Genomic DNA, 25,621 nt, shown 5'->3' with positions numbered 1-25,621 from the left:
ACTAAGGCGGAAGAGACGAAACTTCAACAAGCAGGCTACAGAAATCCTGAATGAGTATTTCTATTCCCATCTCAGCAACCCTTACCCCAGTGAGGAAGCCAAAGAAGAGCTAGCCAAGAAATGTGGCATCACAGTCTCACAGGTGAGTGAGCTCAGAAATACAGCAAAGGAACCTTAGTGTGGTGAAGGGCACTCCGGACCTCAGGCAAGTCAGTCATGTCTCAGTGTTGAGCATTTAATTACTAAATGAGTTTAGTGCAAGTTAGTGTAAGTGAATGGGAGAGTGGACAGCAGACTTGCAGACTGAAGCCATGGGTGGAAAAGGGGAGTTGGGAAGAGGATTTAGAAGGGATGAAGGCTTCATGAAATGATGGCTGTGTGTGCAGCCAAGGTGTTAACAGCACAGAAATGATGCGGTGTGACCCACAGAGACAAAGTCTTCTCCTCAAGGAATTAGTGCTGAGCTGGCTTGCAAGAAGATCTTATTTGAGTCCATTCTTCAAGCCAAGGGATTGGAAGGCAGTAGGAAGAGTTGCATAGATTTTGCTCGATAAGGTGGAGTGGACAAGGTCCTGGTGGGAAGGGTTGGATCAGACAAGCTAATGGTTGTAGTTTGTGCTCAAGGAGGATGGGCTTTCTCAGGGTCGTTTCTCTCCGTCATTACTCTTGTGCTGCAGGACATGACATCTCCCTGACTTGCTTATCCCTCAAAGAAAGGTGGTCAATAAAGACAAATTGAATTATTTCCATACATTCAAGGCAGCCACATAGTTCCTGGAGTCTGTAGCTTTGACCTGGGAGCTGCTGGGATTTGTGAGGAGTGCAGTCAGTCCTTGAAGTGTTCAGCTGTACATTGCTCAGGCCTGCCCTTCTTTATTTCCTCTCTTTGGAGCAAGCTGTGTGATTGAAAGCCGATCTATATGGCCTCTGGTAGTCTTGTCCTCGTGTGAGCTTAGCACTCCCTCTAGGCTCCTATTGCGTTCCCCATCTTGGGCTGCTTCCCAGCCCCAGGCACATGCCTGTTTGTTGCTTAAGTAAACTGAAGACAGCCGTAGCATCTGGTGTCCTTGTGAGAGCATGTCTGCCTTCAGCAGGAGCAACAGCATCCAAGGGTAGGTGTCATCACCGCGTTGAATGCCTGCTGAGTGACTCTGATTGCATCCCCTGGGTCAGAAGACCCAAACATTGATTCTGCCCAGTTATCTACAAAAGACAGCACATATTGGCTTAAGTAAAACTACAGCTGTCCTGATGCTTCCCCTCTCACTTTTAATTCATCTGTTCACACTTACAACTTTTCCCTCACAAAGAAAAAATGCCCAGGAGAAATGCTGCACTTAGGATATTTTTTGACCATGCTGTATCAAGGCTGCTTCGTGCTGGCTCCAGGATCTCCCTCCGTTCTTTGTCTGAAGAAGGTAGAAACAAAGACACATCCAGGTTTCTGTTTTTGCTGAGGCTAAGTGGGAAGATGGGACATCGTGAATCTGTGCAAGTCATGAGCAGAGTTGATCTGAACTCAAAGGCTGACTGGGCTAGGCAAGTTTTAAGATGAAGATCGACTGTGGTAGCCGTTCATCCCGACTTCCTTCCCTGTGGTGCTCAGAGTTCACCCACCAGCTCCAGCATTTGAAGTCAGAAGAGCTGTTGGAGAGAGATGGCCAAGTGGGAAGATCACGCAGGAGCACATTGTCATTAATGAGAAAGCTGGACCACGAAGTGGAACGGAGCTCCTCGCAAACAGCACCTGCTCCTGGTGCCATCGAAATGTTCGCCCCCAGATCTGTGTTGGGTGCTGATCTGAGTTACTACCTTTTGCCTCCCAGGAGTCTCGGCAGGTTATATTTTCTTTTTCCTGCTCTGCAGCAGCACAGGATTGGATACCTGCAGTTCAGTAGCAGGTAAATTGGTGGATGAATCCACTTCTGTGTAGAAGCTGCTGAATGCTCTAGGAGCACTGCAGATAGAAAGCATCATAGGAATAAAAGCTTATAGGTTTCAGTTATCAACACCCAAGCCAAAACAATTTCCCTAAGATGAGTAAAAAATCACGAGCTTCCCAGGATGAACATCCAGTATTGTCTTCTGTGTCTTGGTGCGTGGACAGTCCATTTAGAAGGGGGAGCACTGATGTGTTTGCTCACCAGCAAGCAAAGGGAGAATGTCCTTTGAGTCCCACCAAAGAGGTTGATCTCCTAGCTCAAAATTGCAGCTCCAGGCAATCCTGGGAGTGTTGGAGCTCTTCTGGGAGAATTGCAGCATCCTTTGGCATTTGCCTGTTCTCTTCATCCTGATGGGCTTTCTCAAACAAGGTCAATAGCAGCTGGAAGTTGTCTTCTGCTTAGAGACCTGCATGTAGGAAGATATTGCCCTGATTCTCTGTGTTCAGTGCTGTCAAGGAAGCTGAGAGCTGCTTCCCAAACTGTAGGTTGAATATTTCCCACATTCCTGAAATTGTTCAATGCGACATAGTGCCCACAGGTGGACAGGATTATTATCAGCAGGGTACTGAGTGGGATCTTGGGAATGCTGAGTTCATGGTGGTTAGGGAGGTACCCTGACATTTTCTCTGGGAAGCAGTTCTGGCCAGACACCACAGCCTGGTTTCACAGACTTCGGAGTTATGCTGTCACTGTGCTGAACCTCTGACATGCAAACTTTGGGGTATTTATCCAGACACCTGGCAGGTTGTCCAAGTGACCTTCCTGTCAAGCATTCATACTACTGATCCCAGGATGTCACCCTGACAGTCTGCAAGGATCACTGCTTGGACCTCTCCTTGGGGCTTTCTGAGGATTGTGCATTGCACTGCTGCAGGCCCAGGGAAACAGCTTTCGCCAGGACTGGCATGAGCAGAGCTGCACCACCTCATTCTGCCTTCAGATCTGGCCCATTATTTTCAGCCACACCTACGGGTTGTGAAGAAGTTCATCCTGCTTCTTTCTTTTTTTTAAATAAATCCACTAGCCCCATTCATCACACTTCTAGGCACTTAGACACATCAGACCCATCTGGTCTCTGGGCAAACATGATGGAAACATTTCCTGCCCCTTTCCAAGGGACACACTTCTTTCCTGGGACCAAAGTTAGGTCTTATGGCAAGCCCTGTACTCCCTCTCCAGCCTCCTCCTGAAGCTCCCAGTTTATGTAGTGGTTCATGCTGAACCATACAAAGCTGAGTTGAGCTGGATGAAGAGCATCCACTTCTGGCCTTTTGCACTGATTTCACTCAGATGGATCGAAAGCAGAGCTTCAGTGATATCAGAGCAATTTTGTGTGTCAGCCAGGCCCAAGTAAATTCATTGGGTGTTCTCTCTGAAAGTCACACGGGCATCTGGGAATCAGAGCATCTGCCCCTGTCAAAGGGATAGCGAGGAGGAGGCAAATAAAAAATCTCAAAATGACATACACTTTTTTCAGGTTGTGCAATTTCAGGGTTATTTGACTTTCTCAGGTGTTTTTAAAGCCATCTAATATATTTGTGGGGTGGGTCTAGCAGTTCCATGGAGGAACCAGATCTATCCATACAAACCCAGCGCTCTCAAGGGGGTCCCACAACCTTTCCTGGTCTTGGTGTGGCGCATGCGAGTAGAAGGTGCTTCCTTCCAAGGCTAGGAAAATGGGGTTGGGGAAAAGAATATGCACTGCTTAACCTGAACTAATCCACCTTCCTCACTCAGCCGCACTCGCCAGAGCCGAAACGTTAACGTCTTTGTCTTCTCTTAAACTTGCTCTAGGTATCAAACTGGTTTGGAAATAAGAGAATCCGGTACAAGAAGAACATAGGTAAATTTCAAGAGGAAGCCAATATTTATGCTGCCAAAACGGCTGTCACGGCTACCAATGTGTCAGCCCATGGAAGCCAGGCTAACTCACCCTCAACTCCCAATTCAGCTGGTTAGTTTTTGTTTTTTTTTATTTTGGGTCATTAGTGTTCGTTTTTCTGTTTGTTTTCCCCCCTCCCTCTAATGTCTCTCTTGTTTTCTCCTTTTGGTTATTTCAATTTTTATTTTCTGGTTTTGGATGGCTCACTTTTGTGGTCTCTTTAAAAAAAAATTAAAAGAGAGATGGGTTTGGTTTTTGGGGTTGTTTTGTGGGGGGTACTTTATTTTCTTTGCTTTTTTTCCCCCTCTTTTTTCTTTTCTCTTATTTTTTCTCTTCCCCTTCCCTGTTCTGGTTTTCGTTGGAAAAACAATGTGATCAGACCTTGTGACTGACGGTGCCGCATTGGGGGTTATATGCATGGATGGTAAACACAAAACCAGAGAAATGATCTGAAAAAAGTTGCTGGGATTGCTTGCACTTTGTGGGGAGAAAAAAAGTAATTAAAAAGTCATTGCACAATGATTTTGTTTCGCTGGGGCAGAAAGCATGAGTGGCCCTAATGGATAAAACCCAGCATTTCTGGGATGTCCTAACTCATGCCATTTTGGGGATTGTTTTGGGTAGATTTTTATCCTTTGATTTTCTTTCTGTTGTGGTTACCTTTGATTGCTTACATGACAGTGTCTGGATCACCTGCAAGAGTGTGCTCTGTGTGAATTTTATTTTCCCTTTGTGTCACCGCGATCCAGGGAAATCCATGGGTCGTTCCCTTCCCTTTCGCCCTTTCCTGCCCATTTGCTGTGGTTTCCATTTGTTTGTTTTGAGGGTCAAAGGCACAGAGCGCTTTGCCCAGATTTCAACTCCTCGGCTAGAGAACAATGCCTAGTTCATGTGTGGTGCTTGCCACGAGGACAGCCAACCCAAAAATGATCCCGGGCTGCAGTCAGCTGGTTGTGCTCTGCTCCTGAGAGTGCTGGAAAATTGGGATTTGTTTAAAAGGAGGGAAAAAAGTGAACTTCATGGGTACCATTTGCTTTTGTTATCCATGCAAATATCTGTGTGCCTGTTTTCTTTTTAGGGGTGGGAGGGAGAGTGGGAATGTGGCACTCCTGTGCCTTTGAGCTCGGTGTCTGCTCATGGTACCCTTTCACCAGGGCGTAATGCTTGCTGTTATCAGGTAGGCTACTAAGAGGAAGGAAATGGTGGGGGAGCAAAGATGATGGTGGACAGCAGGAGAAGCTGGATGTTAAGTAGACTACCAGCGGTACACCGTGCAAATGCTGGTTGCTATCAGGACATGCTTTATAGTGAGCGTAACCCTACCTGTGACAGGTATCAGAGTAATCACACCCCAGAAGCACCCCCAGATCTAGAGGATTTGAGTGGAAAGTGGAGAGCCAGGGATCAAACAAGGGGAGAATCGAGTGGCGTGGGTCTCTGGCTGATCTCCCAAACCAGCCCCACAGTGGGAAGGCAAAGGCAGTCCGTTACCCACGAGCTAATGTAGCAAGCGGTGGTTGATCGCTCTGTGCTGGGGAGCTTGTCCACACCTTGCAGAGACTCATGTGGATGGCTTGCACAGAAACAAGTGGTAGAAGACTTACTCCATTGAGCAGTGGAGAGAAGCCCAACCCTTTAATTTCCAGGGGACATGTTACTTGCTAGGGGTCAGCCCCCCTAGAGCCACCTAGAGCAGAGAAGTTGCAGCTTTTGGTTGCAGGTCTGAAATACTGCTGGGAGACATCTCTCGCACCTCCTCCTCACCCAGGGCTGCCTGTGAGCGAGCTGTGCCACCTGCTCTGGCTCAGCTGAGGTACTCAGAGGGCTCAGGTGGATGCAGCAGAGTTTTGCAGGGACAGATGGTTTGCAGGAATTTTGTTTGATTCTTTTCTGTTTGGTTTGGTTGTGGGTTTTTTTCCCTTTTCCTTCCATTGTTTGAACTGCTGAAGATTTAGCTGCAGTTTTAAAATTGTCATCCTTTCCAAACAGCTCACTCAAAATACCTGGTCAGGTGGGTCTCTTGATGTTAACACCCCTCTGTAAAAAAAGCTGGAGGGTAGAGAGCAGAATTGCGTGGGTTGAGGGAGATGCCTACTGCCTGTGATGCTGTCCTGCAGTCCACATCAGCTTGGACCAAAGAGACACAGCTTTCCTTCTTTTCCTCTTTTCTTCAACCAGAGTCAGATCCAAAGGTCTGAAATAGTAAGGGAAGAGTTTCAAATTGCTTAAATGGGTTTAGATCTGGCCTGCATGTAGTGGAATAGGCTTTTCCCCAGTGTCTGCCCAGTTAAATAGTGCTCCAGTGCGAGGCTGTTTCTTCGCCTTCCCCACAGGCAGTAACATGGCTGTTTCAAAGATAAATTGGCTGGTACCCTGCAGTAAACAGCTAAGATAATCCCTGGATAACACTACACTTTCAGGGAAGGACAAACAGTCTTGTTATTAACGGGTAAGACTTGAGCTCCTGGGTCCTCTTTCTGGCTCAGTTGACTGTGCTCCAGAAACGTCGACCTCTTTTCACGTGCCTAATGTGGCAGCAGTGCTAAAGCAGCACCATCAGTGAGAGGGGGCCATGGAGATCCTTCTTCTGCTAGAAGCAAAGTGTTTCTAACCTGGCCCAGATCCCACCACCCTCCCTATACACTGCAGCAGTTGTCAGCACTGCAGTAGTCTGGGCCAGCTTGCAAGTTTGGATGTCCTTGTAAGTCCTCTTGTGAGAAGACAGCTGGAGGGGCTTCAGGATTTTACCTCCAACAGTGGCATCCCAGATTGAGATCTCCCCAGCTGAACCACATGGATGTAACAGCTCGGTCAAGCATCTCTGCATTGTCACACTGTGGGGAAAAGGCACATTCCAAGGACATCTGGAGTCGTGTGACCTCCCCTGCTTCAGGTTGTCCTGTAGGTGCTAGCAGCAAGAAGCACAGCTGTACACGCTAGGTCTGAAATACCTGTCTGTGAAAGAGTCGGAGGGTGGTGTCAAGGGCCATGAGCCTTCCAGATGTGCTGAATTGCCCTGGGAGGGACATGGAAGTGGATGAAGAGGTGAAAGACTAAGATGGATGATGCCTCTCCTTTTACACCATGGACTTCTTTCTGTTTTCAGATCGTTCACTGAGACTTTGGTAAGGAAAGAGCCTGAACAAAGATGGGGTTTGCTGGGAATTTGTAGGACCTTCTGGTTTAAATACAGTGTAGGGCACGTGGAAAGAAAGAGAGTAGGTGGAGGATGGGTCATGAGAAAGAAGCGACCAGCAACATAGTCCCTGGAGGGCCATGATGTTGGAAGAGGAGGTGGAACTGGATGCAATGGGACCTGGGACAGGAACTAAATTCATTTCTGCTGTGGCTACGCAGGCCCATCTGTTCTCTGCATTGATGCCCATGTTACTGGAGATCGGTGAATGGCTACAGTCAGTCAAAGAGATTGGCCACACATTGACAAGGGCAAGGATTGCATCTGTCTAGCCATCTGGCACGTTCAAAGCAGGGTCCCCCATCCTCAGTCACCCAGGCCTGAATGTCAAACACCTTTTCATCCTGAATACGCACAGTTGGGCTTTATCAGCCAGATGTTCAAATAAGCTGAGATGTCTGGCTCATTTGGGCTAACAACTCCCCATCCTCACTTTGATTGCCTGGACAATCTCAGCACAAAAACCACATGGCAAATGAAAGCTATTTTGTGTGGGCAGACCCTTTTGCCTACCAGAGTCCTCAAGGGCCACACACAGGTGATGACATCCAGTGAAATCTTCCATGCAGAGCAGTCAAAATTGTCCTGAATTGTTGTTTTCCTGCTCCTGCTTCTGCTTTCCTTTTGTTTTGTAAAAATCTTCTGGCAAAGCTGCTGATGGAGGGAATCATGCTGTCTGGAAATGTACTTCATCAGGCACAGACCTGATTACTGTATGTTACCTTCTCTGCCTTCCTCCATTTGTGGCAATCACTTGTCCAGAGTGCAGCACTGGAGAGGACCCTGCTTCAGCAGAGAGGCTGTTCTGGTCATGGTCTCACTGTCTTGAGTATTGGTTGACAAGTGAAAAAGAACAAATGTCCTGCTGGGTCATCCCAGGCTTTTAGACCTGCTGTCAAACTCAGTGGCTTTGTCCAGCTGAGGAGCTACATTAAGTTCTTCCCTCATCTTTGGCCATGGTAGAAACACAATGAAAAGTTACAAGGGGGGTAAATTCTCTGCTCTCGGTGCATATATGTCATTGCCATTGACTTCAACTAGGAGTCTTGTATACATGACCAAAGTTGGCTTCAGTGGTTCAGTGTGCTGGATCTCTGTCTCATAGGTGGTAGGTGGTATGAGGCAGCAGACGAGGATGGCTTGTTTTCAGCTCCAATGAACATCATTACCATATTTGTGTATTCTTGATGCCATTTGAATTCTCACATACTTGAGAGAAAAGGACTTGTTAGAGGTCCTGGAAAATTTGAGGTGGAAGTTGAGACTGTCAAAACATTAGAGAAGACATCAGAGAGGCTGGAGAAGAAGCACTCTGAAGAGCTGGAGAAGCGGTGCAAGAAATACCAGCAGTCAAGGCTGTGAAGATTTTTGAATTGGAGGCAAACTTGAAGTGGGTTTTGCTCATCAGAAGTGTTAGGGGTGGAAAAGATCTCTTTGCAGGCATTGTTTTGATGTAGGCTTTCACCCAGTGGCAAGATCTGACTGCCATAGCTTGTTTAAACGTTTCCAGCACTCTTTCTGAAGCTGGTGATGACCTGATAGAAATTCACCACTAAGGAATAGTGGTGATAGGTCTTGGGTTTGGTAAGAGGTCTGGATGCTGAAGACGAACCACTGTTCCATACTGCTGCAAGTCATGAAAAGTGTTATTTTTTTTGGTGGTTTTTTTTTTGGTCTACACACAGTAGCATCACAGGACTTCCATGGTCAGAGCCCTTTCCTCCTGGGTTCACAAGCTCAAAGATGGTTGTTACCTCTCAGTTCTTGAGGAGCCCCAGATCAAATTATGACCACTGAAGACCTTTGGTGTGTTCACAATGGAGCCTTTCAGAGGGACAGATTAGATTTATGATGGAGCCTCCTCTAGTGGAAGGATTTGACTTGCATTCCCGGATCTTGTCTCCATGGAGGATACCAGAGTCTTAATTTTCTGGGCTCTTTGCATTCGTGCCTCTTCTCCCACCCCAGTGCATCAGCCCCTCTTAGCCGTGTCTCTGAGACTTTGGGCCATCGTAATTTTCATACATGGCTAGTACGTAGACAGAGGAGTGCTGAAGCAGCAGAGCAGCAGCGCAAAGGGCTCTCTGCAATTACGGCTCTGATACAAATGCATCCATACATGCAGGGCCATTGGTATGCGCATATTTATCTTTGCATCCACATCAGCAGCATGACATATTTACCGTTTAGATATGCACATATATTGTAAAAATACCCTGTGCCAATAGCAGTGTATATCTTGTAAGTGACATCTCCAGCGCTCCTCATGATTTCCAAGACACCGGCACTCCAGAACTACAGTTGTGGCTGTTTGTTTATTTTTATTTCCTCCCTCCCAGTCTCAGTTTTATGGTCAGGTTTGTTAAGTTTCAATAAAATATCAGTTAAGTTTATGGCATTTTTATTTCTTATTATTCTTATAATTTTCTTTTGGTAGGGGAAGGTAGGATGAAATGTTGCTCTGCTGGGGGCAGAGCAATAGCAGTGCCCTGTCAGGTGCTCAGGGATTCCCGAGTCCTCTTCCCAGCTCTGTCACTGATTATTTGTGTGATCTCAAAGGTTTCTGCTCACCTTAAAAGAACAGGAGAATATTCTCTTCCTCTTGTGAGTGGTAGCTGCAACGTCCTTTGGTTCTCAGCCACTGCAGGAGTATGAAGCCACGTTACTGCCCTGTGCTTTTATGTTGGTGGTCACAGTGATCATTCAGAAAACCGGTTAGGAAGCACCTTTGTGTATGTGAAAAGTGCCCATCTTCGTGCTTAAAGTTGAGCAGAGTCAGGGTGGGCTATCCTCAGTCTGTCAGCTCATTTCCCTAGGTTTTTTGTCTTTAAAAAAGCAAGTAACCTGAGAGGTTGGGAAGTGACGGGAGCCCTTTGCCAGCTGAGCAGAGGAGCTGATGCTTACAGCTGCCTTCTGACTAGTCCTGGTTATTTTACGGAGCGCTGGGGGATTGCTCTCTGGAACAGGTTGGGCAGGGTTGACAGTGAGCACAGACAATGAGCTATTCCTGGCTCTGCTCTTTTCAGGCACCAGTGGGAGGGTCCGGATGCAAGACTCACTGTGCTCAAGATGAGTCTTTCTCTTGACTGTCTTGGGCATTGTATCTAGCAGTGATGTTTCTGCTTTCCTTCAATTCTGAGAATTGCCAGCACCTGACAAAAGAGCCAGTTGCAAAGAAAACAGCAGAGGGTTTAGATAGCATGAAGTCTCTAGCATAGACCTCCCACCTGCTCCCTGACCTTTCTTGGAGGTGGCTTCTTTCAGAGGAGCCTTCCTGGTCCACCTCCAGGGCAAGAGCTGGGGTCTGTCCCGAGTGTTTCTTCCTTCTCCAGCAAAGGGAGGGGGGATTGCTGGGTGTTTCTCAGAGCGTACGCATGAGCCATAGTTGGGCAATTCCACCAGGACTGTGGTTGCCAGTCTTCCAAGTTGGAAGTGGCAGTGGAGATGATGAGAGCGTATTTGGGGTTGGAACTGAAAGCGTAGCTGACCTGGGCCCCTGAAGTCTCTCCTTTCCAAAGCTAACGTCATGTATATAACCAAACCTTGCACGTTGAGCTGTCTCACACTTAACGCGCTGATCTGCACGATAAGTTCTGAAATAATCCCATAAAACCTTTTTATTTATTTTTAACCCCCTTCCCTCCTTCCCCGCCTTCCAGTTACATGATGGGTTTATTTCTCCTGTTCAGTAGTTGAGGAGGTGCTCAGATATCTCAAAGCTGGAAGCAGAAAACCTTGTTTCTGCAAAGGCGGGATTTTTTTTTCTTTTCATTTGTGTTTTTTTTTCTCCTGATCCCACCCAGTTGTCTTCACCGTTATCATTTTTTAGTGTAACGTTGGCGACTGGTGCATGCAGTGGGGAATTTGCTTTCAGAGCTCGTTCTTCTGGGGGACCTGGCCCAGGAGGGCTGTGACACCCTTGCATCCTCTCATGGCCCATCACGATGAAAGACACTTGCCAACATAGTGGGTACTGGGAGTCTAGCCCTGGTGCCTTCACATTTTTGCGAGCCTTCGCTCCTGGTGTGCTGCAGTTCCCACCAGTGATGGGTTCCTGATGTCCTGCAGGCAAACCCCACGCACTGTTCCCTTGCAGAGCTCCCTGTGGCTCAGCGGGAGCCCTGGCCGTGGAACAGGATGGTGTCTGGAGGTGCTCACCCTGCAGAGAGCAGCACAGTGTAGACTTACCCACCCTGCTCTGAGCTTCTTGGAAACAGCAGTAACCCTGCTGAAAAGGCTTCCACTCTTGATAGCAAGGCTTGTCTGGGTAATTCTGTTCTCCAGTGCAGTCTGCCAGATGGACACCTCCAACAACCAAGATTTTTAAAGCTGCCTGAAGGATTTTGATGCCCTGAAATTAAGGGAGAGGGCTGTCCGAGTCTTCCAGGCTGGCTTTTGTTTGTCTCAATTGAAAGCATGAAAAATCCTTCCTCCAGCTGAGGAGCTGTTGAAGAATGTTCTTGGCATTGAGCTGTAACAACATGTGGCTTTGAATAACCTCAAGAGTGCATCCTTTTTTTGCTTGCTCTGTTCTTCATACTACTAACCTGACTGTGTGTTTTGTTTTTGTGGTTGCTTTGCATGTTGTTCCTTCCTCTTGGCTGAGAGTCATGGGGTGGATCTTTTTCCTTTCTGTGATTCAGGTGCCTCACTCTTTCCTTTCCAGGTTCTTCCAGTTCTTTTAACATGTCAAACTCTGGAGATTTGTTCATGAGCGTGCAGTCTCTCAATGGGGATTCTTACCAAGGGGCCCAGGTTGGAGCCAACGTGCAGTCACAGGTAGGGACCCATCCGATGTACTGCCAGTGAATGCATTAGTGTTGGAGGAGCCTTTGATTGTATTGGCACTTCTCCCTCCCGTCTGAAAAGAGCAAATCTCAACCAGCACAAACAAACCAACCAACACTTAAAAAAAGGCAAACTAAACCGAAAAACCAACCAACCAACCAAAAAAAGCAACAGCAACAACCACCAAAAAAAAATCAATCCAAAAGAAACCAAAACCAAACACCCAACCAAACCAACAACCATGGTCTTGAGGAGACTTGCCCACACTTTGTGAATGCATTTGGCTCTGGCTTGATAGTCGTACTAGGAGGAGAGGAGGTTTAGGAGAACAGGCACAACTCAAACGAAAGCAGCTGAGGTTTAGGTTCTGCTTGCTTTATTCTTCCAAGGGAAGGGGCCAGATGTTTGGACTGGTGTCTCGTTTTACAAGGCTTCCACTTACTCCTTTGATGCCAAACCAGGTGTCTGCTGAAAGTCAAGAAATGTTCAAATACACAGCTAGATATTTATTTTATTTTTTTTAAATTAAAAGCCACCCTTCACCATCTCCCCACCTCCCCAAAGCATAGACGCTCACACCACCAGCAAGACAGAGCGAGGAAGTTTTAGCAGCATCACTGAAATGTCAACCCATGCTTGGGGCAAAAAGAAATAATTTAAAATAGCCAGGAACTCACTAAGGTCTCCCACCTCCCATCCAATGTTCAGATGTGCCATGAGTCCACTCTCTGGCATCTAAGGCTCCATACTATGTTGAGAGACGACAGCCATTCTGACACTTCTGCATCGGGCAAGGAGAGCTCTCTAAAGCTGAGTTGCTCCCCTGGCCGTGCTGGATGCAGAGCAAGCGTGCCATCCTTGGGCAACAAGATGTGCTCGCCACACGTGCCGCTGCCAGGGCTGGGCTGGGGGAGTGGAGGGAGAGGAATGGGGCATCTGGAGGAGAGCTGCTGGTGCCTTTGCCATGGTAGGTATATTTCCCTTCTGGGCCCTCTGAAATGAAGGTGCTTGGCGGACTCTGAGGATCTCTTTCCACTGCCATGAGCCTCCCAGTGCTTGGGGCCGAAGGGTGGAAGGGGGTAGGGGTAGGAATATGGGTCCTTGAGCGTCAGTGATGGAGCTGGCTGCAGTGATGTGCTCCAGGAGGTCCCACCCTATGCTTCCCACGCTGTTGTCCCTCTCTGCTCTTTTTATCAAAAGACTTGGGGCTAAAGAGAGCATGATGGGGCTGCTGGAGCAGGTGGCGGGTGGTGAGGGAGGCAGGAGGAATCCGCTGGCTCAGCTCTTGCCACAAGACCAACTATGGTTCTCTTTTACCCTTCTTTAAATATATACCTTTATTATTATTATTATTATTATTACTGTTTGTTTGTTTTTATCTTGCCAAAGATGAACCAAAGTGTCTTTTCCCACTAACCTTTTATTCACTCTAATTTATGTCTTTGTTGTCGTTGGTCTGTTTAGGTGGATACCCTTCGCCATGTTATCAGCCAGACAGGAGGATACAGTGACGGACTCGCAGCAAGTCAGATGTATAGTCCGCAGGGCATCAGTGTAAGAAAAAAAATAGGCTTGGGTTCTTGTTTTTGGTTTTTTTTTTCATTTTTGTTCTCTCACTACCAATTATTTCAAAGCCATAGGGCTCAGAATGCCACTTAGTAGGACTTGTCTTTGCTTTTACGGTCACCTAGTTTATTGCTTCTGTATCGGTCACGCCAACGGCAGAGCTTTGCCCACAAAAAAAGTGGCGACCAGGCAGGCTTTGTGCAGGCAGCTGGCGTCTAGGACTGTCAGAGCCGATCAGCGTTTGCCCGGCACCTGCGGCCACATGCACTCGGCCGAGAGGAGCTGCTAAACAGGTGACACCTCGCGTAACCGCAGTGGGGAATGTCACCGCGAATGCCCCGGTCCAGAGATGGCTCCACGCGAAGGCCAATGGCACCATCCTGGAGCGACCATCTAAAAATAACCCATCCCTGGCCGGCATCTGAAAGCACGGTGGTGATGGGGTTGGCAGCAATAACAATTGCAAATAAAAGGAGAAAAAAAAAACCAAAGCCAACTAACATCAACCCAAGAAAACCTCACCCAACCAGACTGGGGGAGGATGCGAGGGGGAGGGCGGTCTCCAGAGCATCTTCTCCTTGTTCTTGGGTGCACTGGCAGGTTCTGACTAGCATGAAAATTCGTAGCGACAAGCTGTGTCACACAGGGGGAAATCGATCAGACACACACAAGGAGAACCCAGTGTAGATTCGGGACAGCAATCCAACTTCATTTCTCAGATCAATCGTCCACCATCTCAGCAGTGGTGACAGCAAGCTGGGAGAAGAGGGCAGCCTGGAAAAGGAGGCTGTGAGCACTGAATGGGTGGTGGCGGTGGCGTCTGGGGTGGCATGGAGGAGGGGGCAGCTGGCCCTGGATGTGACTGACTGCCACGGTCCCCTCAAGGAGGCTGAAGGTTGAGGTGGGGTGGTCTCTGTCTGGACAGGAAGGTGGTGGTCCTCTGGGTGGGATGGTGGTCCTGCAACCAAGGACCCCAACAGGGTGCACCGTCCAGTCCCATCACCCTCCCAGCCAAGGCTTGTGCCATTTGTCACCTTGCGTGTGACCATCTTCGGGCCATCAGTGTGCGAGCAGCCATTGCCGGCACAGGGAGAGGGTGCAGGGAGATGGGTGCAGTGGGATGGGGGGCTGCGCTCCCCTCTCCTGCGGGCACCGGGGCTTAGCGGGCGGCTTGACGTCAGGAGGCAGAGGCAGGGAGGATTTGTGAAGTAATGTAATTGAACATGTGCAGATAATTATGTCTCATTACATAAGCCCGTTGCAAAAACGGCGCTTGGAAATGCCACATGAAAGAGCCTATCGTTCCGCATTAATTTCTCTGTGCGCTGAATTTATTCCCTTTCTGGCTTTTTAATACTTGGAGAGTAAATGAATCGCAGGCTGATCATGATAAGAGATGATACTTTTGTATAAATTAAAATACCCCCAAGGAAAGAGGCTGAGCTGATTATGGTTGCGGTTGCCTTGGAAAATAACAGTGGGCTGGGTTAAGCCAAAATTTGGGGGGGAGGGTTGCTGCTGGGGATTACGAAGCAAAGAGGGGATGATGGGGGAGAGGAGAAGAAAGAGGTAGTGGAAACTCAAAAACTGAATAGGACAAGGAGAAATGGGCTGGTGTTTCTGGCTGTGGTAATGGGAGAACCATTGTTACACAAGCAGCGCTGGGAATTGGTGAGCTGAGAGTGGCAGGGGCTCAGTGGTCCCCACTGCACTTCCCAGACGGGGATCCGGCATGGTGGCATCTCATGGTTCCTCAGGCTGGTGTTCAGGGAGGGCAGGAGCCCAAATTGGATGTTGTTCAGAGAGGGGCAGGGTGGCAAGTGGGCAAAGGGACCACCCACATTTGGGGGTGATGCCTCATTTCCCCATAAAGCTGTGGTAGGCATGGGGAGCAAGGCAGGGAGTCCAGAGCTGAGCGGATAGTTTAGGAATCTTCTGGGTTGCCTCCCTGTCCCCAAATATTTTGTTTCCCCCATATTCCGGGCATGCTCCTGCCTGTAGCTTTTACTTACTGTCTTCCCATCCAGCTAGGTCCCTTGATGGACCTCAGTTTGTCCACTCCTGGAGTGTGGCTGCTCTCTGGGAAGCACTGGGCAAGATCCTGGGGAGCTGCTCGGTGCAGGCAGGGTGCCTGGCTCATAGCATGCAGGGCTTCCCTGCCTCTCCCCTGAACCCTTTAATGCCAAGGAAGGGCAGTGGGACGTGGAGGAAAGCTGCTAGTGGCACAGAAGGCTGCCGTCCCCGTGTCACCCAAGCATCCCCATGAGCTGCTGGAAGGAGATGAGCCGAAACCTAGTCAACAGCCCTGTCACAACGATGTCTGCACAGGGCTGAGGTTAAGTCATCCCCAGAGCCCGTCAGGGCTGGGAAGTCAGCGGCAGGTTGCCCAGCTCCACAGCTGCAAACCTTGGCAGGAGAGACAACGCTCGGGGTTTGCTTTCCTTGATGGAGGATGAATTTTTAAATGCGTCTTAAGTCGTGACAGCTGAGGACAAGAATCTACCCAAAGCCCCATTCCCTCCCGTGGCTCTGCTGCTCGACGGCTGACAGTCCTCTCTGTGAGGCGAAAAGGGCTGGAGTTGGTTCTGCATCGTTAGCAGGATAATGGGCGATGTCCCAGGCATCACAATCTCTGTAACCCACAGTGATGGCTGAGGCAGAGCGAGAACAGCCACCTTCTCCTCCGCAGGTGGAGACAGCATTAGGCAGCACTGGTCCCAGTAAGGGACGGGGATGGTCATGCTGATGGAAGGGTGGTAGAGGCAGGAGCCGTCTTGAGGATACTTGTCTTTGGGTAGCACTGAGAGGAAGAAGGAACCCCCCCACCTGAAAGGAGGGGATGTTTGGGGCCTGATCCAGCCCTTTTTGCAGGCTTTGAGGTTGAGGGGTTTTGCACCATTACGTGAGAGGTGTTCAGTGTCTTAGTTCCTTTGGACAGTGCTTGTTTGTGGGGAGCCACATGTGTACTTAGCCAGAGGTCCCTGAGGCTAGGGGTTTCAAAGCATTTAGATGTCCAGTTTCTGGTGGGTTCCAATAGAAGTTGGATCTTTGTTGCCATAATCCTCTGGAGGGTCCCAACCCAAATCACCCTTTCTGCTGCTGCCCCGTGGCCGTAAATCCACAAAGTGTTTTAGTTCCCCCATCTGCTAATGAATGAATGAGCTGTAGTCATCTTAAAGAAAAACCATTTCAGAAATTTCTTTTTTGGACTTTGTTTAATTTAATTTATAGATCATTTAAAAGTCTAAAATGAGAGGCTATTTTTAAAGTTCATGAGAGTGCAAGGTTTTTATTTAAAACTGCTGTTGTCCAGAGCTGTGTCTATTCACAGAGCAGTGTGTGTGACTGTGATGTCAATGGTCAGTGGCAGGGTGTGCTGTTGAGTTTTGCATCCACTCTTGTTGGTGAGGGGCACTGGGCACTAGTACCTGTAGGAGGTGAGACCTGCTTGCTTGTGCTGAGACCCTTTTCTCTAAGAATTTGAGGCTTGAAAAGAAAGTTGCTGCTCTGTTCCTCAGCAAGCTCTGGTTCACCATCACAATCAAGCTACGATTCATAATCATGATCACAAGCTGGGATATGGAAGTTGGTCTGGCAGGGCTTCAGTGCCCAAGCTCCATCCATCAGGGGTGCCTTGGTGTGTCCTGAAGGCTGCCACCGTGACCCTTGGAAAGTGATGGCCAGATAAGGCTGGATTCTCTGGTGTCTAATAAGAACTTCAGTGCATATCGCAAGGAGACCCTGCTACAAGCTCTTAAAAGCTCAAGAGGTCTGAAATCTCTTTGAAGGTACTACCCATCTGCCAGACTTGGCAGTATCTGGTGTGTTTGGAGGCTGACCTGACACCCTGCCCCATCGATGGTGGGACAAGGATTTAGTTATGGAAGGTGGGACATCGAGACAGCCTCCGTGTGAAGCAGAAGGCGCCTTTAAAAATTGGCAGAGAGTCATCTCCCAGCCCCATGTAGGAGGCCTGGGCGGAGAGCCAACCAGACTTGCTGGAGGTGACAAAAATGCTGTGAGACCTGTGGAAATGGGCACCAAAACCTGTTGTTTCAGCAATCCATCACCAGGGCTTCACCACTTGGACAGTCACCAAGGCCTTGCCTGTGTACTGGCACCAGAAGGTGACGTATGAAGAGATTTCCTGGAGACCATTGCTCTGTTTTTGGCTTCCGCCTCTCCTGATGAAGTCACAGCTATGTGCAGGGGTTCCTCAGAGGGTCTGCGAGGAGCAGCAGCCTCCTCAGAAGACTCCCTTATCTTTGAGGGAGATGCCAAGGGATTTACTAGTCAGATCCCAAGGAATCTCCTTGCTTTGGAAAGAGGCAGGGCTGGCTGGGTGGGACTGGATGCATCCTGCACATGGCTTGGCCTGTGCAGCAATGAAGTGAACTCCAGGAATGGAGGGATGAGTGTGGATGGTGCCCACATGCCCTCTGCCTGGGGAAGGATCTGGCCTTCTCACCGAGGGCTTGTCCATACCAAAGGATGGCATCAAGATGATAAAGTCATGGCCAACCTTGGGGCCTCCTTTCCATCACTTGGGGCCTTCCCAGGCTGGGGAAGCAGAAGGGTCTGGGGTCTGTAGAGGGTGACCTGATCCAGGTCGGCCTCTCCCCAACAGCCTCTTGGCTTCCCACTGGATTTGACCAAGGTGGTCCTCAGCAGCACAAACTCCTGCAACACAGGAAGGCTGATTCCCAGTCTTGAGTACCATGGGGATCCCCAGCATTGTGGGACAGGGTGCTAAACATTGAGGCACCACAGTTTCTGTCTGCAAGATGCTCTCCCTCTCGCTCCTTCCAACCATGGCTGACATGCAAAAGCCTCGCTAAAAATAGTTAAGCACAATAGGGATAGAGCCCTGCTCCGCGTGGCCCCCTCCACTCTCCCCCCTCCTGCTCGCCGTAATGACCCTGCAAACACTAAATGGCATCTGAGTGCATTAAGCAGCAAACTCTCCAGTGACATAGCAATTACGGCTCTGAAATAGATTTGGTGCGTCACGGAAGATAAGGGTTTTGAAAGTTTCTGTTGTGATTATAGCTTGTAACTCCAACAAATAACAGGCTTGGTAATAAGAGGCTGCCAGCACAGCTATTGTGGTTCTCTCTCACTGATGGCACGTAAATTGCTATTAATGTCCTAAGTGTACTTGAATATGCCAGTCTCAGGGCGGTGGAGTTGGCTCTGTGTCTCTCTTTACACGGCCTGTCATTGTCGGGCTGATAATCTACAGTAATTGCTGCCTCTTGCAGCGGTCCAAGACATGTAAGCGTGGCTATTGCGTCTCAGGGAGCGCAGGGACGGTGGGTCAGGCCCGGCTGTGGATGGAAGCTGGTGGGAGTGGTGGGCATGGCAGGGCTGGTAATGTTTGTCCATAGTCTGGTTTCATGCTTGCACCCAAGGTGAAGTGGAGCAGGGTTTGCTAAACTGCTGGCAAGCTCAGGTTGCGAGTTCTGTCTTCCCTGCTGTTGCCTGAACCCTTTTGCAAGGGAGCGTGCAAACACACAAGCGCATAGAAGAACACACAAGCCTGTTGTGTGTGTGCACGCCTCTGTCCTTTCTGCTTTGTGCATGTCCCGCTGCGAGGTGGTTTCATCCCTCAAAATGTGGGTTCCCACAAGTCACCCATGGTCAGCTCTTTGGTCCCATCTCATCTGCCTCTGGGGCAGGCAGAAGCGGGTCGGCAGCGTGGACAACCTGCCGGTGAGTCCTAGGTGGCTGCTGAGCACCTCAGGAAAATGAGGCTTTTCCTACCCTTACCCCACTTCAGGGGTCCGCGGGGTCCTGGCTGTTGGGGCCAATGATGGAGGCAGCGGGACAGGCAGCCAGAGAGGGCAAAGCAGCCCGGGCACGTCTAAAGCGGGACTGCGACTGCTACCGACTTGAGCTTGGGCAGTGATTGGGAAGGATTAATTAGCTGAGCACTGAATCAATGTCAGAGTGAGCAGAGGAGGTTGGGTGCAACATCTGCTCCTCTCCGAAGGGGATGGCAGCCATGGAGGAGCAGCTTCTGTGCGCTGCCGGCTCCTGCCTGCAGCAGCCGGGCCCTCTGGTAGTTCTGCTCTTCAGAGGCTGAAGTATTTGGCTCTGTGTCTGTTTTTAGGAGAAGAAACAAGTTGTCCACCATGCTTCGCTGTACAAACCCTCGGATGGGATATGGAGGTTGCACCTCTGTTGTGCTGTGGCCTGCGGTCCTTCAAGGAGAGATGACAGGGAGTGTGGAGGACCAGCCGCAGGGCAGCAGAAATTTGTGGGTTTACTGCAAAGTGAGAAGAGGAAGGCTCTTGCACTGGGAGTAGAGAGGTGGCCCAAATCCCCGAATGCAGCCTTTATAGTGGCAGGAGGAGTGTTTGTGCAACGTGTCTTCCCTGCAACAAGGCTTGGTGCTGATGGCTTCCCCCGCACAGGGACCGTGCAGCAGGAGGGGTGCCCAGAAAGGCAGCGAGGGGGGACAGGGAGCAGTGCTGGAGGACACAGCACGGCTCAGCCATCCCTTGGGACCCATTGCTTGTTCTATGTGTTCGTAGCACCTGGGTCCAGATGATGTCCCAGGATGGGGTTTCTGGAGTGAGGTGTTTGCTATTTTCCTCCTTCCATATGGAAAAGGGTCCTATTTAGGGGTAAAAAAACCTAAACAACCAGAGCTCAGGGTTTCTGCAGAAATGCGTATTTTTTTAAGGGCTAGAATTTCCATGAGCACTTGGTATTTATCAAAACTCCTGTTTTTGACAGAATTGTTTCTGGCCTCATCCTACTGATAGGTGATCCCTGTGGTCTGCGGTGGGATGGGGGAGCCAGAGGGGATATCTTTGCTTCCTACATTGGCCGCTGTCGAGGGAGAAGCAGCGGGGTGTGAGGCAGATGGGTGGCTTGGGTAGGGCTGGGTTGCTGTTGGGTGACTGACATCTATCTCTGTGTCTTCCTTCCCGCAGGCTAATGGAGGTTGGCAAGACGCTACTACCCCGTCATCGGTGACCTCCCCCACAGAAGGCCCTGGCAGCGTTCACTCTGATACCTCCAACTGATCTCCCAGCAAATTGCATCCCTGGCTGAGCCAGCCCCGGCGGGGGCGGGAGGGGAGGGGGCCTCTCCTAACACCGCAGCAGTCAGACTGGAGGTGAACCCAATCAGCACACACAAGAAGACTCCTTCTCTTCTCTTCTCTTCGTCGGGATGCTTTTTTCAGCCAATCTGGACACTTCTTTATACTCTCTTCCCTTTCTTTTCTGGGTAGAAGCCGCTCTCCCCCTCCTGCCACCACCACAACACCACTCCCTTCCCCTCACCCCTTTCCACCGAAGGATGTGTCGACAGGTAGAAGGATTTAAAGGAGGAAAAGCAAAAATCAACCACCGCCACACAAAACAACCCCAAAGCAGTGTATGGCCTCGCACTGGGCATCTTTCTGAGGAGCCACAAATGTACCTCAGTCACGTCTTGCTCCCTTACTAGCAGGCAGCCCCCCGTGCCCACCCCCGTCTCTCACGCTACCTCTCTGTAGGGAACCGCCACCCCAGCCCCGCTGCCGCCTCGTCTCCGCCAGCCCCAGCCGCAGCCAGCATCACCTCCCTGCGCCCAGCTCTGCCTCGGTGAGCTGTCCCTCGGGCACTGCTGGTGACGGGGTGGGTGGACGCAGCCCCCCGTGCACATAGGAGAAGGAGCCAACGTGCTTCCAAAAGGTACCGGCCCATTCCCAGCTCCAGGGAAACCGCCGGCACTTCCCGGTCCCTGCACTGCCCCATTGCACATCCTGAAGCTGGATGAGTCATGAAACCCCACCATCCTCCCTGCCTGCTGTTGGAAGGAAGGAGAGGAGGGAAGAAAATGAGGCAGATTCGGGCAAGAAATGCCCATCGCTGATAACGAAGGCACTGAGCACCTCTGTGGTGTTGTATGGGATCAGGCGTTAACAATTGATGGGACCCCAGCAGCTTTCTTGCAGCACCTAGGGAGGCCAGCAGTGGAGCTTTTCTGGCGAGGAAAGTGTTGCGGGGTGTTGGCTTGTGGTTTTGGGGAGTGTGCTGTGCTGTGGAAGAGGAGGAGATGGGGTTCCCCAGTGCAGGCAGGACCCACAGAGGTCGGTGGCACCCGCTGCATTTCCTGAAGGCCTGCCGGGCAGGCAGCAAGGGACAGGCAGCAGGATCCTGGAGGCTGGGTGTGGTGGGGTGAGCGTATCGGGTGCTTTTGGTAACGGTTAATACGACAGGTTTGCTTGGGAAAGAAGCTCTGTAGGGCGGGTGGGTGCCCCACTTGGAAATGTCTTTCTACTGAAGCTGCTCATTTTATCTCGGGAGTTACTCTGGGCAGTGGCATCCCAAGCCGTGGGAGAACTCATGGGATTTTCTGCCCAGCTTTTCCAGTCTGCTCTTTGGACAACTGGTGATGGGTGGTAAGTGAGGCTTCATCCTGCTGAACCACCCCTTCAGGCAGCTGATGCTGGGAGGACTTGGCTTTTGTTGAAGAGCAGGGTGAGGAGGCACCAGTTTGCCCCCAGGCTGATCTGTGTGCTGGGGCAGTACTTTTGGCCGCAGGTTCTTCCAGGGGGTGGGAGGAGACTGAGCAGGCCCAAGGCAAGACCCTGGGTGTCATGGGGACCGGTGTGGGTGCAGCATGGCTGGCGCCTTTTAATGGATCCGAATACCTCTTGGCCACATCGCATGCTCTTGCACATCCATGCCCACCCTGCCCGTGCTGGTGCCAGCTGTCTTGAGATGGGAACTGCCAGCACAGAGCAGCATTAAGCAGGAACTGTTTAAAGCTCTGCCCGAAAAATTTCCACCCTTTTGCTGGAAAAAGGACGTGCCCATGGCTCCAACATGCTGTCACCTTCCAGCACCAGGCCAGCAGTGTGACTTGCCTGAAGTGGAGGTGAAGCCCGCCTTTCCCTGGGGAACAAGCCCAGAAGGCTCCAAAAACATCACTCTGAAATTTGTGACCTTCCCCCCCAGTTTCAGTAGATTTTCTGAGCTGGTGGGATCAGAGTAGGATGTGAAAGGTAGTCAAGAAACAGCATAAGCTGCTCCTTGCTTAGTTCTTAGGTCTCCAGCGGCAAGACACTTTCTGCTCCTCCTTTTGCATCCACGCCTGGGGACGGGACTGTGCTGCAGAGCGTGATGCGACCTGCGAGACCTAGGGCTGCCTCCCGGCTGGGAATATGTTAAGAACAACGAGAAGGTCGTTTCTGTGAGGATGGTTGGGAGGTGCTGCCCATCTTCCTGAGCAGTGCACTTTCCCGCTCTCCTCCTCCTCCCCCCGTGCAGCCTTTTAACCATTTCCAGCTTATTTTATCTGAAAACGTTCCGGTGAAGCGTTTCAGGGTGGTGGGGCCAGGTCAGGTCTGTTCTCCGGAGCGGCAGCAGTGCCGTGCCTGTGGGAATGCCACGGTACCTCTTGGAAACCAACCGGGAACAAGCCAAAACCACCTGCTGACTGGAGCCAGCCTGGGCCGGGGCTGCCTTCCCCTGCCCTGCAGCTGCTGCCCCTCCTGCCTGCACTCGCTGCCTGTGGCACCCCCTGCCTGGGCAGGGCACTCGACCTCCACGGTACTTTGCAAATCACCTCCTGGGTTCCCTGGTTGGTCCCTCTGGTTTGCGTTGGCATAGCTGCTCGCTTGCCTTTTTCTTTGCTTTTCTTTATTTTTGGGTTTTGTTTCTCCTCCCCTTTCCCCCCACCTCCCCGACCCCGAGTGTTGTGGGTTTTTTTCTTCTTCTTTTTTTAAACTTTTTTTCTGCCCAGAAAAACCTGACTTCGATACCAAAAAAACAAAACAAAACAAAAAAACAAAAAACAAACAAAAAAACCTGCAGAAACTCAAAAAAAATAAAAACAAAAAAAACCACAAAAAAAACTCGACGATTCTTTCAGCTTTATTAACATTTTCCATTGTTTCTTGCGATTTGTGTCTCGTTCTTTGTAGTATTGATGATAACGAACATTTGATAATGAATGTTCTTGTATATTCAGATAAAGGAGAAAAAAAAAACCAAAAACGCAGTCGGAATTTAATAGTGTTTATAATAAAAGAATAAAAAATGACCCTCTTAGCACGCAAAATTGAACAGGGGGAAGGTCCCGTCCCTGTTCTTTCTGTGGCAACAAGCGCTTCATTCCTGTATAGTTTATAACATCAAACTACCTACATTCATCTTCTTCTTTTTTTGTTTGTTTGTTTTTCCCATGGTTTGTTTTTTTTTTTTTCCATTTTCTCGCATTTGTGAATTAGTTCAAGAATGCTAGAAAAGTGTAGAGTTGTGCACACTCATTTCTTCTTACACAATGTTTAAAAAGTGACGGTAATTCATTTTGTAAAACTTTAAAAAGAAAAAAAAATGGTTGGAATAGTGAGCATTAATAGGTACAGTCTAACACTTTATGTTTCTTAACGTTGAGACCCAGAAATTACCTTTTATTTTATTTTTTTGGCATTATTTGGGAGGGGAGGGGGGCTTTGATGATGCTGAGTTTATTTTGACCTGTCTGAGACGACGGCCTTGCCGCTTCCCCTGCGCTTTTGAGCTGTGACCCAAGTGATGTGAAAAGCAATGGTGTGTTTGGGGGGGGGGTGGTGGTGGTGGTGGTGTTTGTTTCTCTTCTCTGGGGGGGTCACCACTCCTTTTGACACCCAGCCCTAGAAGATCCTTGGGTGGCTGCTCTGGGGCTGAGCAAGAGTACTGCTTCTCCGGAGAGGGACGTGATCCCGAGGGGTTTTGGGGAGGAGATGCTGAGGGGTGACAGGGAGTCAGGTGCAGAGCCCCTGCAGGTCTTCGTGCCTGGAGGGGTGATGCTGAGCTGCGTGAAAGTGATGAAAGGGCATGAATCCTCCCCAAAATGTGTAGACAGTGGGTTTCCACACCCTTATGGTCTGCCCCGAATCCCAGCAGCACCCTCGCCCCGAGGGTTCACTGCAAGAGTCCTGGCTTGGAGGCACCCATCAGGCCAACCGCAGCTCTTGGCCCAAAAATGAGGGGTTTGGCGCACAAAAGGTACCAACCTCATTTCCACCGTGGACATTGTTGCAGATGGGGTCTCGCAGCCTGGCCCCAAGCCAGGGGCACTAGGAAGTATGAGGGACAAGGGACGGGACATGGCAGCCCCCCAGCCATGGTGGGACACAGCCAAAAAGCCCCCAAATATATCCCAAAACCTCTGTGGCTGCAGGGTGGGGTTCAAGGAGAAGCGCTGAGGAAGACGCTGGTTGGCATCGCTTTAGTTTTCTCTTAAAATAGTTTCTCTGCTCCCCCGCCTCCTCCCAAAAAAACTGAGCTTTTCACATCACTGAACGGTTTAGGGTTTGGGGTGTTATTTTTAATACCAAGGTTTCCTGGAGTCCCTTTGTTTTCATACACCTTTATTATTATTATTATTATTATTATTAAGACGATGTAAATCAGACATTGCCTGGGGGGTTGGTTTTGTCGGTTTGCTTTTTTTGTTCTTGCAAAGCCCTTTCTATCCCTTGTAAAGATGATCCAGTTGTTCTGAGTTGCTTTTTCTTTTCTATTTTTTTCCCCCCATCCTTTTTTTTTTCTCTCCCTAATGGATTCCAAATATTAAAAAAAAAAAGAAAAACCCTTAAAAAAAAAAAAAGACTCTCTGTTCCGACCTGGTTTTGAAACTTTAAGCTTTTCTGCTTCTGTAAAGAAAAAAAAAGGCCTCTGTCTTTCTGATCCCAATTGAGACTTTTATGTTCTATGACGATACTAACAAGGTGTAGGTTTTACAGTTTCCTGATTTGTACTGGTAATGCATATTCCAAATAAATAGTTTCTTTTGTTGCAAAAAAAAAAAAAAAAAACAACCCTGAAACCAAACCTGGCGTATTTTTGGGGAGGAAAAGGAGGAAAGCAAGATGCCCTGGGGGTTTCCTCCATGGGGATGCAGGGGGCAGGAAGGGTTTGGGGTGCAGTTGGGGGGTGGTGAGCAAAGGCAATAGCCTGATGCTCAGTCCTGCTCGTGGTGGTGGGAGCTTGGGGGCTGGAGGGATACGGTTCAGGGGTGATGCCCAAAGCGCAGCATCCCCGCTGTTCCCGGCGCCTTCCCTGTGCCTCAGTTTCCCTGGGCAGGGGGACGCAGGTGCTCCTGGGCACATGGATTTGTCCATGCAAAAACCATTTTCAGTATTTCATTTTCATTGCTCATTCACTGCTTTTTTGGACTTTTTAGTCCAAATGCTAGAATGGGGATTTTCTTTATCATACCCAGGGATGTCAGAAGGCTGGGGAGCCAGGGAAGGGTTGG

General features: G+C 49.6%; 1 protein-coding gene across 3 annotated transcripts in view; it reads left to right on the top strand.

Moving 5' to 3' along the window:
* Positions 1–25,181, top strand: part of PBX1 (PBX homeobox 1) — a 136,847-nt gene extending 111,666 nt beyond the window's left edge. For 2 of the 3 annotated variants that reach the window (XM_074876912.1, XM_074876913.1), the window contains exons 5-9: positions 7–142; positions 3,738–3,897; positions 11,688–11,800; positions 13,274–13,363; positions 20,317–25,181. In XM_074876912.1, coding sequence (XP_074733013.1) covers positions 7–142; positions 3,738–3,897; positions 11,688–11,800; positions 13,274–13,363; positions 20,317–20,409 — 592 coding nt within the window. In that variant the 3' untranslated portion in view covers positions 20,410–25,181. The remainder of the gene's footprint in view (positions 1–6; positions 143–3,737; positions 3,898–11,687; positions 11,801–13,273; positions 13,364–20,316) is intronic. The other variant, XM_074876914.1, reaches the window with a different exon arrangement.
* Positions 25,182–25,621: the final 440 nt, after the last annotated feature.

This window comes from Strix uralensis, chromosome 8, assembly GCF_047716275.1.
Source record: "Strix uralensis isolate ZFMK-TIS-50842 chromosome 8, bStrUra1, whole genome shotgun sequence".
NCBI classification, from domain to species: Eukaryota; Metazoa; Chordata; class Aves; order Strigiformes; family Strigidae; genus Strix; species Strix uralensis.
Note: the sequence above shows the minus strand (reverse complement) of the source record. Positions and strands in the feature narration are given on the sequence as shown.